The sequence below is a fragment of the Triticum aestivum genome, chromosome 3D, assembly GCF_018294505.1.
Source record: "Triticum aestivum cultivar Chinese Spring chromosome 3D, IWGSC CS RefSeq v2.1, whole genome shotgun sequence".
NCBI lineage: Eukaryota > Viridiplantae > Streptophyta > Magnoliopsida > Poales > Poaceae > Triticum > Triticum aestivum.
In genome coordinates, this window is record NC_057802.1 from 608706500 (window position 1) to 608717411 (window position 10912).

General features: G+C 45.3%; 2 protein-coding genes across 2 annotated transcripts; one reads left to right on the plus strand and one right to left on the minus strand.

Annotated features, from left to right (window-relative positions):
• Positions 1-797: 797 nt before the first annotated feature.
• LOC123075885 (uncharacterized) lies at positions 798-2921 on the plus strand. Its single transcript, XM_044498388.1, has 3 exons — positions 798-1033; positions 2282-2505; positions 2575-2921. Exons 1-3 carry the CDS (start codon positions 857-859, stop codon positions 2696-2698), a joined length of 525 nt encoding a protein of 174 aa, XP_044354323.1. The 5' UTR covers positions 798-856; the 3' UTR covers positions 2699-2921.
• A 1123-nt stretch (positions 2922-4044) lies between these two features.
• On the minus strand, positions 4045-5411 carry LOC123075886 (uncharacterized). The gene is made up of 2 exons (XM_044498389.1): positions 5057-5411; positions 4045-4957 (listed from the first exon to the last, which is right to left on the minus strand). Exons 1-2 carry the CDS (start codon positions 5346-5348, stop codon positions 4233-4235), a joined length of 1017 nt encoding a protein of 338 aa, XP_044354324.1. The 5' UTR covers positions 5349-5411; the 3' UTR covers positions 4045-4232.
• Positions 5412-10912: the final 5501 nt, after the last annotated feature.

Sequence of the window (10912 nt, forward strand, 5' to 3'; positions counted from 1 at the left end):
GACCGAAGTGAAGAATGAAATAAAATAATAAAGCGATGTAAGTGTGCACAAGTGGTTGAGATGGCCTTTGGTTGTTGTGCTTCCTTTTGAATGATAAGGTCGCGAGTCGTTCAATCCGGTCGACAGCACCTTTTTTTGTAAACTCAACAGGGAAATAAGAAGGGAAATGGGCGGGCCCAGAGCAGAGCAGGGGTGTGCTCTCATTTGTAATTAACAAAAAATCAGGCGCGTGAAGCCCCGAGTAGGGGACTAACTAGTTGACGAGTGCTCCTCTGGAGCCTCGCAACGATCACTTGCGAGTGGGCTGAGAGCACGCCACTTGGCGTGCTCTTGGCCGCCGCCACGTGTCGCACTCTCGAATCTAGTTTTGAAGATCTCGACGCGAGAAATTCAACGATGATACCGGTTCAAGATTTGGACGCACGGTTTAAGAGATAAAACATTTGAATAAACAGATTAACGAAAAAAGGAAAACTTCAGATTACGACAAGTAGCGCACATGCAACACGTCACGTTTCGCAATCTGGAGAGATGAGAGTGATCTTTGCAAGAAGTACTGCTCAATTACTGATTTCGCCAGAATAGAAAATACCAAGCGAGACATAGCGCTACCCATGCTAATCCCTAGCGGAGGCCTTTGGGCTGGCCCGCACGGACCTTTATATTGGCGTGTCGGGCCTTGCCGAGCCATATTGGCTGGCCTGGACACTCCGCCTCGAAAAATGTGTTAAATGGCATTCTCAAAATTATTTATATCCCCAAAGGGATTCTCAAAAAGAAAAAAGAAATCATATCCCCAAAGGCAGCGGTGCTCTTAGAGGCGTAAGGGGAACAACCGCAGCGACGCCTATCGACGATGACAGCTATTAGATCTCTAGCATGGAAGATCGGCGGCCGCGCACTACAGCGATCGCCGGTCATCTGTCCTGCTGTGAAGGTGGAACACGAGCTGCTCCTCCGTATGCCTCCACATGTTGTCAAATCTCGCCTATTTAGCTCCGGTGGTTCCGACACAGGCGAACCCTTATGTAAGGTATGCCATCACAACCCTTTCAGTCTTCTAGTTCAGATCCGCTCAATTTTGGCCACGATTTCGATTGAAGAATCAATCTTAGGAAATTTCGGGAAGCAAGTACTCTGGGTTCACAGGAGATGTAGGGAGGCTTCCGATTCAGAAACGTGGATATGTGCTTTCTAATGGAAGAGATGGGGAGATAAAATTTCGATATGAGAGATATTCTCGTGTTGTTGACGTTGGTGGTGTCGTCTTTTTAGGCCTATCCTCTTCGACTATGCCTCCTCGATCCTGCTAGCTCTTGTTTCTCTTCTTCCTTTTTGTTGTAGTAATAGGAATTAACTTTAGGTGCTTTCCTTTGATAAGGCCATGGTATCCCCCAGTGCTAGCTGACAACTCCCCTTCCCCTTCACGTAGGCCCCGTCCCATGTAGCTTCACACTTGTGGGTAGTTCATGGCAAGTGAATAGCACCTCCCACTTTGTCATATCGTACTCGTCTTTGCCTCCCTTTGCAGAGTGGGTAATCAGCAGCACGAGAACCTTTTGTGGTAGAGTTCCATGGAAGCGTTTGATAAGTTCCACATTCATGGATAATGGATCCGAGCACCCAGATGTTGCTGAAGGCGATAAGCCCGGTTGCCGACTACCCAATGATGACCACAATGCTGCTCTGTCATGATTTTTGTGTGCAAGAAGTAGCCTCTCTGTAATCTCCAAATCCATCCCTGTCTATCTACCTGGTGCACGTCATTCATAGTATTTGGTGGTCAGTGGGTATGACCATAGACAACCTTGAAGGGCCAAGGCTGAATAACCTGCTGTTATAACATACTCTGATGTCTGATCAGATGGTACATCGTTTACTTCGGACGTTGTGCTTGTAGCTCACTGGAGGACAAGCTGGGGTTGATGGTTAGGTGTGTCTGGTCCGGGATTGGGAAATCAGGGAGCTAGATTAGGTTGGGAGAGCTTACGGTGAAGATAATAAGTTTTCTTATTGCTTGATACCATGGTGTGGCCTGTGGGAACTATTCTCTTCTGTTGACTTCTAAACTGGAGTTAGACCGGGTAATGTACTCGGCCTTGATAATCCTAGTAGCTGTTGCTTCATGTCTAACTTCCGCTGGGGCGGGAACCAAACCATTTCACAATGGATATTTCCTTTTATCTGTCTGAAGGCAAGTGTACATTTTGTTATTTCTTAGCAAGAGAATTCTTCCTTCCAAATACTTACCTTGCTAAAAACAATCCTTTTGTGTGTCCAGAATTGTTTACACTCTTTCACAGGGCCTGCTGCGGATGCTAGGTCCCATCTTAATAATCTAGGACCCAAGGGTCTTAGAGAGGAAGTGGAGAAGAAGAAAAAAGATCTGCTATATGCACTACTGAAGATGGATTCCTGCACCAATTTGAGTGCATTTCAGGGTGAAAATAGAGAGGAGCTGGGCGTCCTGCTCCCACTGCTCCAACCCAAGACGCAACAACCCAGGTGCACTGCGCTTCAAACTTACTAATGTTTTTGTCATCATTATCATAACCCCCCCCTCCGTGTGTGTAGGCTTGAAGAGTTACTTGATCGACCAATGAAGTTCTGCATCTTCGTGATTTGCGCAGCACCTATTGTGGCCGTTCTTTGTGTTTACAGAAACAGTACTCGCCCGTTTGCAATAGATGAAGAGTAAACAGGAGGCTAAGGACCAGTTCTTTTGGGCGGCTAAACAAATAAGACGTCTCTCTCCAGCTTAAAAATAAGCCACACCCTAAATTTGTTGATATTTCTAAATTAGTTATCACACATTTGCATATGTACATATAATTGTTTAATCATTATGTATAAGATGTTGAAATACTGTTTGTAGTGCTGTATAATTTAGTACGCCCTATGTTCCTAAATGTAAGACGTAATTGAACTCAAAAACATCTTACATTCAGGAATAGAGTTACTAATAGTTAGCTCTTGTTGCCAATGATTTTTTTTCCGTCTTTCATAATACGGTTAACCACCATGTTAACTAATCGATTACGAAAAATTGGATCGGATTTTGCAGTTCTTTTTTCTGCAGTACCTCGACGTGACATGAGCGTGAAAGAGGTTCAAGAATCCGTTTTCTCAATATATACAATAGCAGTTCTACAAATTAACTACATAACTATTTTGTATTTTCAAAAGATACATTATGGATCTATGTATGAAAATATGACTTGAATTTAACTTTCTAATGATGAACCAAATCCCCTTAGATAGGCATGGGCACGTATACATTTATTTGAAACATTGTAATTTTTTAGATACTAGTAACCATTACATGTACAATACCTTGGGCTCAAGATCCAATAAATTACAACATAATTCCTAAAGATAAGAAGAATACGATAAAAGAGCGGTAGGGTGGTAGGCTAGTTCATACTGTGCAGGTCTGAATTACATGCGTAAAAAACCCCAGAAAAATGGAGCCTTATGGGCCTACTATTCTAGTTATTAGGTTCGTAACTTTGAGCCCATAATAAATTTCTGTGGGTTTAGCATATTTGTACTTGAAATAGGTCATCCACCGCTGAGTTCAAGGTGGTCTGGTCATGCCCTCTGTTGCACGACATAACAAACATATCTGTCTACGTGCCACATGTTAATCACGTGGAAGTGTGGATCTCATTTTTTAACACAGTACAAACGCACATACACCCATCCTTATGAACACACACACGCACACCCTGTCTCTATGAGCACCCCTGACAGACTGATCCGGCACATCATGGATCTCATATTTAGGCCACATAAAATATTTTGCAAAATTATTTTGTTTATCATGAATTGGTTTATGTTTTGTTCAACTTGTTTTTTTTTCTCCACCAATGTTGTGAATTGCTGCGTTTGTGTGTGTGTGCAGGAACGGTGTTAAGTTGTTCAACATGTGCGTCTACATTTTTCTTTCACTATGTTTCGAGTCATTCATCAGATCAGCAAATTATATATTGTACACAGAGTAACAAGAAAATTCAACATATAAAAGACTTCAACTGCGACATATTCTTCGGTAATAAATTTATTTCATTTCATCATTTGCAGTATCAATTTCACAATCATGTTTATGTGCGTATCCAAATGACGTGATCATGTGTGTCTTTGGTGGCATCAGTATGTCATAAATCCTTTATGCTTATTATTCCTGGGCTAAGTCTCAAATGTCTCGAGAGCTAGCCGTCGACGCACGGTGTTTAACTGGCCTTGGTGGTGGTCATCGAGATCGCGCCGCGGCTACGGCCGAACCTGGCAACCTTGCAGTCGGTGGAGAAGATGTCGGAGGAGACGTAGCTGGCGGCGCCGCCCATGATGGGCATGTTGGCGGTCACGCTGAGCTTGTTGACGTAGTCCGTGCGGTACGTCTGGCCGAGCACTCCGTGGACATCATCTGTGAAGGCGTGGAACTTGAACCCAATGTCGAAGTGCGCGAGGCTGTCTTCCTCCGTCACGCCGTAGTTGTGGATGCGGGAGTCCTTCTCGGTGATGGGCACCACATTGGCCAAGATGTCAAACACTCCCTTGAGCTGGACCCTGATGCCGTTGGTCGCGGAGGTCCTTGTGATAGTCAACGTGGGCACGATGGTGGACTGCCACTCAGCATCGACCTCGGTGGGGATGTCGATGGGCATACCATCAAAGGCCAGCTCAAGGCGGTCGACATCGCTGTCCCACTCGACGGTCTTCTGGGCGGCCATGTAAAGGCGGTGGTCGGCAAAGCGGATGCCGAGGGCCTGGATCCAGGTGAAGTCTCGGCTCATGGTGGGGTTACGCTTGCCGATGAAGTGGGCGTTGATGTGGAGGTCGGCGTCGGAGACGACGCAGAAGCTCTGGTCCTTCTTGCCGTGGAAGTAGAAGTTGTTGCCGTCGGCGCCGGTGAAGCGCGGGTCACCGCAGGACACGCCGGGGTAGAAGTCGCACACTTGAAAACAATGTCAATTACTTTAGGCACCTCATTCTTAGTGTATGTATATATGCTAGTATATACGGAATGTATATATGATAGTATAGGTAGGCTTACTGCAGTAGGTCTTGCAGCCTGGGCACATGACGATGCACTCGTTGGGGCAGCGGACCTTGTCGCAGGTGGCGACGCAGGGGTTCTTCTTGTCCTTTTCGTCGTCGCATGTGAGCACCTGGGCCCTCTTCCCGAACCGCCCCGGATGGATCGTCTTGAAGTTGGACGATAGCTTAGGAGCGGGAGGCCCCGTCTTCCCCTGAGCGGCGGCCCGCACGGCGGCGCACAGGACCACCAGCACGGCCAACGCGGCGACCACACCCATGGACAGCGACGACGACGACGCCCTCGCCATTGCTAGCTCGATTCAGCTAGCTGTATGGAGGAGGATCAAGTGTAGCTAGCTCGCTCTGGGTTGGGTGCGGTGAGACGGATGGTTGTGTGGCGGGGAAATTTATAGGGCGGGAGCGGGGCGGGCAAAGGGTGCATGAATGGAGGGGAGAGTCGTTGACGAACGTGGCGGCCAAGGGACGACAGCGTCGTGCGAGCATGCCACCGCCGGCTGCGCAGGCGCAGGAGGCGCCCGGCCGGCGTGCGTCGTGTTGACTCGGGAAGGAAGGATCTGCATGGGACAAAATGATATCCTGCCTGCGTACGTACCGAGAGATGCTGAGCTTACATGCACGCATTCCCATCGTCGCGATGCCATACCTGATTGCCTGCGTTGGACCTGACCTGACAGGCACACGTACGTAAAGCAGCCGGGAATCACTTCAAGCGCGTGCTGCGTGCATGCGCGGCCTGCAGCTAGCTTTTTGTACGTGCCACGGCATCGGCAGGCTCGCTTCGACCGCGTATATATTCCGGTTTATATTCTACGCGCATCTTACCAGTGCAATTTGAGTTAGATGTCACCAAAACGTATTACTCCCTCTGATAAAAAAAAGAGTGTCGTAGCTTTAGTTCAAGTTTAAACTAAAGCCACAACACTTTTTTTCACCCGTGGGATTATTATTAATTTGAATACAAATTTAACAATATATGCATATTTTTGTCATATGTATCGCGTATCGCTAGTCGAATCGCGGTACTAGGGATACCTGTGCGGGGCTTATAGTATAGAGTTGATTGGTTCATGGCAATCGGTAAGAATACAAGGGACTTCAAAATTAAGATGCATGGGGGTTCACTGTGTTGGGGAACGCAGTAATTTCAAAAAAAATTCTACGAACATGCAAGATCTATCTAGGTGATGCATAGCAACGAGCAGTGAGAGTGTGTCCACGTACTCTCGTAGACCGAAAGCGGAAACGTTATATCAACGCGGTTGATGTAGTCGTACGTCTTCACGATCCGATCGATCCTAGCACCGAACGTACGGCACCTCTGTGTTTAGCACACGTTCAGCTCGATGACGTCCCTCGTACTCTTGATCCAGTTGAGGCCGAGGGAGAGTTCCGTCAGCACGACGGCGTGACGACTGTGATGATGAAGTTACCGGCGCATGGCTTCGCCTAAGCACTACGACGATATGACCGATGTGTGTAACTATGGAGGGGGCACCGCACACGGCTAAGACAAATCTTGAGTCCCTTTGGGGTGCCTCCTGGCCACGTATATAAAGGAGGAGAGGGAAGAGGTGGCCGGTCCAAGGGAGGCGCGCCAGGTGTGGGGAATCCTACTAGGACTCCCCAGTCTAATTAGGATTCCCCACCTTTCCTATTCCTAGTAGGAGAAGGAAGGGAAGGGAGAAGGGGGAGAAGGAAAGCGGGGGGCGCCGCCCCCTCCTAGTCCAATTCGGACCAGCCCATGGGGGGGACGCGCGGCCACCCCTTGAGGCCCTCCTCTCCTTTCCACTAAAGCCCATTAAGGCTCATTACTTCCCCGGCGAATTCCCGTAACTCTCCGGTACTCTTAAAAATTCCCGAATCACTCGGAACCTTTCCGATGTCCGAATATAGCCTTCCAATATATCGATTTTTATGTCTCGACCATTTCGACACTCCTCGACATGTCCGTGATGTCATCCGGGACTCGGAACAACCTTCGGTACATCAAATCACATAACTCATAATATAAATCGTCATCGAACGTTAAGCGTGCGGACCCTATGGGTTCGAGAACTATGTAGACATGACCGAGACACATCTCCGGTCAATAACCAATAGCGGAACCTCGATGCTCATATTGGTTCCTACATATTCTATGAAGATCTTTATCGGTCCAACCGCATAACAACATACGTTGTTCCCTTTGTCATCGGTATGCTACTTGCCCAGGATTCGATCGTCGGTATCATCATACCTAGTTCAATCTCGTTACCGGCAAGTCTCTTTACTCGTTCCATAATGCATCATCCCGCAACTAACTCATTAGTCACATTGCTTGCAAGGCTTATAGTGATGTGCATTACCGAGAGGGCCCTGAGATACCTCTCCGATACACGGAGTGAAAAATCCTAATCTCGATCTATGCCAACCCAACGAACACCTTCGGAGACACCTGTAGAGCATCTTTATAATCACCCAGTTATGTTGTGACGTTTGATAGCACACAAGGTGTTCCTCCGGTATTCGGGAGTTGCATAATCTCATAGTCAGAGGAACATATATAAGTCATGAAGAAACCAATAGCAATAAAACTCAACGATCATAATGCTAAGCTAACGGATGGGTCTTGTCCATCACATCATTCTCTAATGATGTGATCCCGTTCATCAAATGACAACACATGCCTATGGCTAGGAAAGTTAACCATCTCTGATTAACGAGCTTGTCTAGTAGAGGCATACTAGGGACACTCTGTTTGTCTATGTATTCACACATGTACTAAGTTTCCGGTTAATACAATTCTAGCATGAATAATAAACATTTATCATGATATAAGGAAATATAAATAACAACTTTATTATTGCCTCTAGGGCATATTTCCTTCAGACTCCCACTTGCACTAGAGTTAATAATATAGTTCACATCGCCATGTGATTTAACACCAATAGTTCACATCAACATGTGATTAGTTCACATCGCCATGTGACTAATACCCAAAGGGTTTTACTAGAGTCAATAATCTAGTTCACATCGCTATGTGATTAACACCCAAAGAGTACTAAGGTGTGATCATGTTTTGCTTGTGAGAGAAGTTTAGTCAATGAGTCTGTCACATTCAGAGCCGTGTGTATTTTGTAAATTTTCTATGTCTATAATGCTCTGCATGGAGCTACTCTAGCTAATTGCTCCCACTTTTAATATGTATCCAGATTGAGAGTCGGAGTCATCCGGATCGGTGTAAAAGCTTGCATCAGCGTAACTCTTTACGACGAACTCTTTATCACCTCCATAACCGAGAAATATCTCCTTAGTCTTCTAAGGATAATTTTGACCGCTGTCAAGTGATCCACTCCTAGATCACTATTGTACCCTCTTGCCAAACTCATGGTGATGTACACAATAGGTCTGGTACACAACATAGCATACTTTATAGAACCTATGACTGAGGCATAGGGAATGATTTTTCATTCTTTTTCTATTTTCTGCCATGGTCGGGTTTTGAGTCTTTACTCAACTTCACACCTTGCAACACAGGCAAGAACTCCTTGTTTGACTGTTCCATTTTGAACTAGTTCAAAATTTTGTCAAGGTATATACTCATTGAAAAAACTTATCAAGCGTCTTGATCTATCTCTATAGATCTTGACGCTCAATATGTAAGCAGCTTCACCGAGGTATTTCTTTGAAAAACTCCTTTCAAACAACTCCATTATGATTTTCAGAAAATTCTACATCATTTTCGATCAACAATATGTCATTCACATATACTTATCAGAAATGCTGTAGTGCTCCCACTCACTTTCTTGTGAATACAGACTTCACCGCAAGTCTGTATAAAACTATATGCTTTGATCAACTCATCAAAGCGTATATTCCAACTCCGAGATGCTTGCACCAGTCCATAGATGGATCGATGGAGCTTGCACACTTTGTTAGCACCTTTATGATTGACAAAACCTTTTTGTTGCATCATATACAACTCTTTCTTTAAGAAATCCATTAAGGAATGCAGTTTTGACATCCATTTTGCAGATTGCATAAAATGTTGCAATTGCTAACATGATTCGGACAGAGTTAAGCATCGCTACGAGTGAGAAAATCTGATCGTAGTCAACACCTTGAACTTGTCGAAAACCTTTTTGCGACAATTCGAGCTTTGTAAATAGTAACACTACTATTAGCGTCTGTCTTCCTCTTGAAGATCCATTTATTCTCAATGGCTCGCCGATCATCGGGCAAGTCTATCAAAGTCCACACTTTGATCTCATACATGGATCCCATCTTAGATTTCCTGGCCTCAAGCCATTTCGCGGAATCTGGGCTTATCATCGCTTCCTCATAGTTCGTAGGTTCGTCATGGTCAAGTAACATGACATCTAGAACAGGATTACAGTACCACCTTGGTGCGGATCTTACTCTGCTTGACCTACGGGGTTCAGTAGTAACTTGATCAGAAGTTTCATGATCATCATCATTAGCTTCCTCACTAATTGGTGTAGGAATCACTGGAACTGATTTCTGTGATGAACTACTTTCCAATAAGGGAGCAGGTACAATTACCTCATCAAGTTCTACTTTCCTCCCACTCACTTATTTCGAGAGAAATTCCTTCACTAGAAAGGATCCATTCTTAGCAACGAATATCTTGCCTTCGGATATGTGATAGAAGGTGTACCCAACAGTCTCCTTTGGGTATCCTATGAAGACACATTTCTCCGATTTGGGTTCGAGCTTATCAGGTTGAAACTTTTTCACATAAGCATCGCATCCCCAAACTTTAAGAAACGACATCTTAGGTTTCTTGCCAAACCACAGTTCATATGGTGTCGTCTCAACGGATTTAGTTGGTGCCCTATTTAACGTGAATGCAGCTGTCTTTAATGCATAACCCCAAAACGATAGTGGTAAATTGGTAAGAGACATCATAAATCGCACCATATCTAATAAAGTACGGTTGTGACGTTCGGACACACCATTACGCTGTGGTGTTCCAGGTGGCGTGAGTTGCGAAACTATTTCACATTGTTTCAAATGAAGACCAAACTCGTAACTCAAATATTCATTTCTGCGATCAGATCATAGAAACTTTATTTTCTTGTTACGATGATTTTCCACTTCACTCTGAAATTCTTTGAACTTTTCAAATGTTTCAGACTTATGTTTCATCAAGTAGATATACCCATATCTGCTCAAATCATCTGTGAAGGTTAGAAAATAACGATACCCGCCGCGAGCCTCAACACTCATTGGACCGCATACATCACACTACTAGGGAAAACCTTATACACAAAACATTAGCAGTAGCGCGGGATAAAAACGCACGCTGGTGCTAATTAGCAACAGCGAGGTGTTGTAAACCCGCGCTACAGATACAGTTATAGCAGTAGCGCGCCCGAGTACCAAAGCGCTACTACTAAAATTCCCACGGCTCAGCCGATAGGCTGCACATAGTAGTAGCGATCTTCGCTAAACCGCGCTACCGCTATTTGCTTTGTAGCAGCGCGTTTATGCTGAGAGGCGCTACTGCTAAAGTAAATAAAATTAAATGGAAAGCAAATAGAAAAGTAAATGAAAATGAAAGAAATACAAAAAGGTGAAAGGAAAAAAATAAAATGTAAAGAAAAATAAATGAAAAAGTGGAAAAAAGAGAATGGTATAGCAGTAACGCTAATCCAGGAACGCGCTGTAGCTATGTTAGCAGTAGCGCACCTCCTGGAACGCGCTACTGCTACTTCTAACTAAACCGCTCGATTCGTTTTCCCCAACGGCCACTTCCCCCAAATCGCAACTCCTCCGCTGTCGCCGCCGTCGTCGCCCGTTGGCCGCCGCGCGCTCTCCCGCCTCAACGCCGCCCCCGACCCCGGATTCG

Excerpts from the sequence above, each read along its gene's own strand:
- LOC123075885 (XM_044498388.1), top strand. The coding sequence starts at position 857 with ATGACAGCTATTAGATCTCTAGCATGGAAGATCGGCGGCCGCGCACTA. Across the intron at positions 1,034-2,281 it reads CAGGCGAACCCTTATGTAAG|AATTGTTTACACTCTTTCAC; the intron begins GTATGCCATCAC and ends TTGTGTGTCCAG. Across the intron at positions 2,506-2,574 it reads CCCAAGACGCAACAACCCAG|GCTTGAAGAGTTACTTGATC; the intron begins GTGCACTGCGCT and ends CCGTGTGTGTAG.
- LOC123075886 (XM_044498389.1), bottom strand. The coding sequence starts at position 5,348 with ATGGCGAGGGCGTCGTCGTCGTCGCTGTCCATGGGTGTGGTCGCCGCG. Across the intron at positions 4,958-5,056 it reads AGGCTGCAAGACCTACTGCA|TGTGCGACTTCTACCCCGGC; the intron begins GTAAGCCTACCT and ends ATTGTTTTCAAG.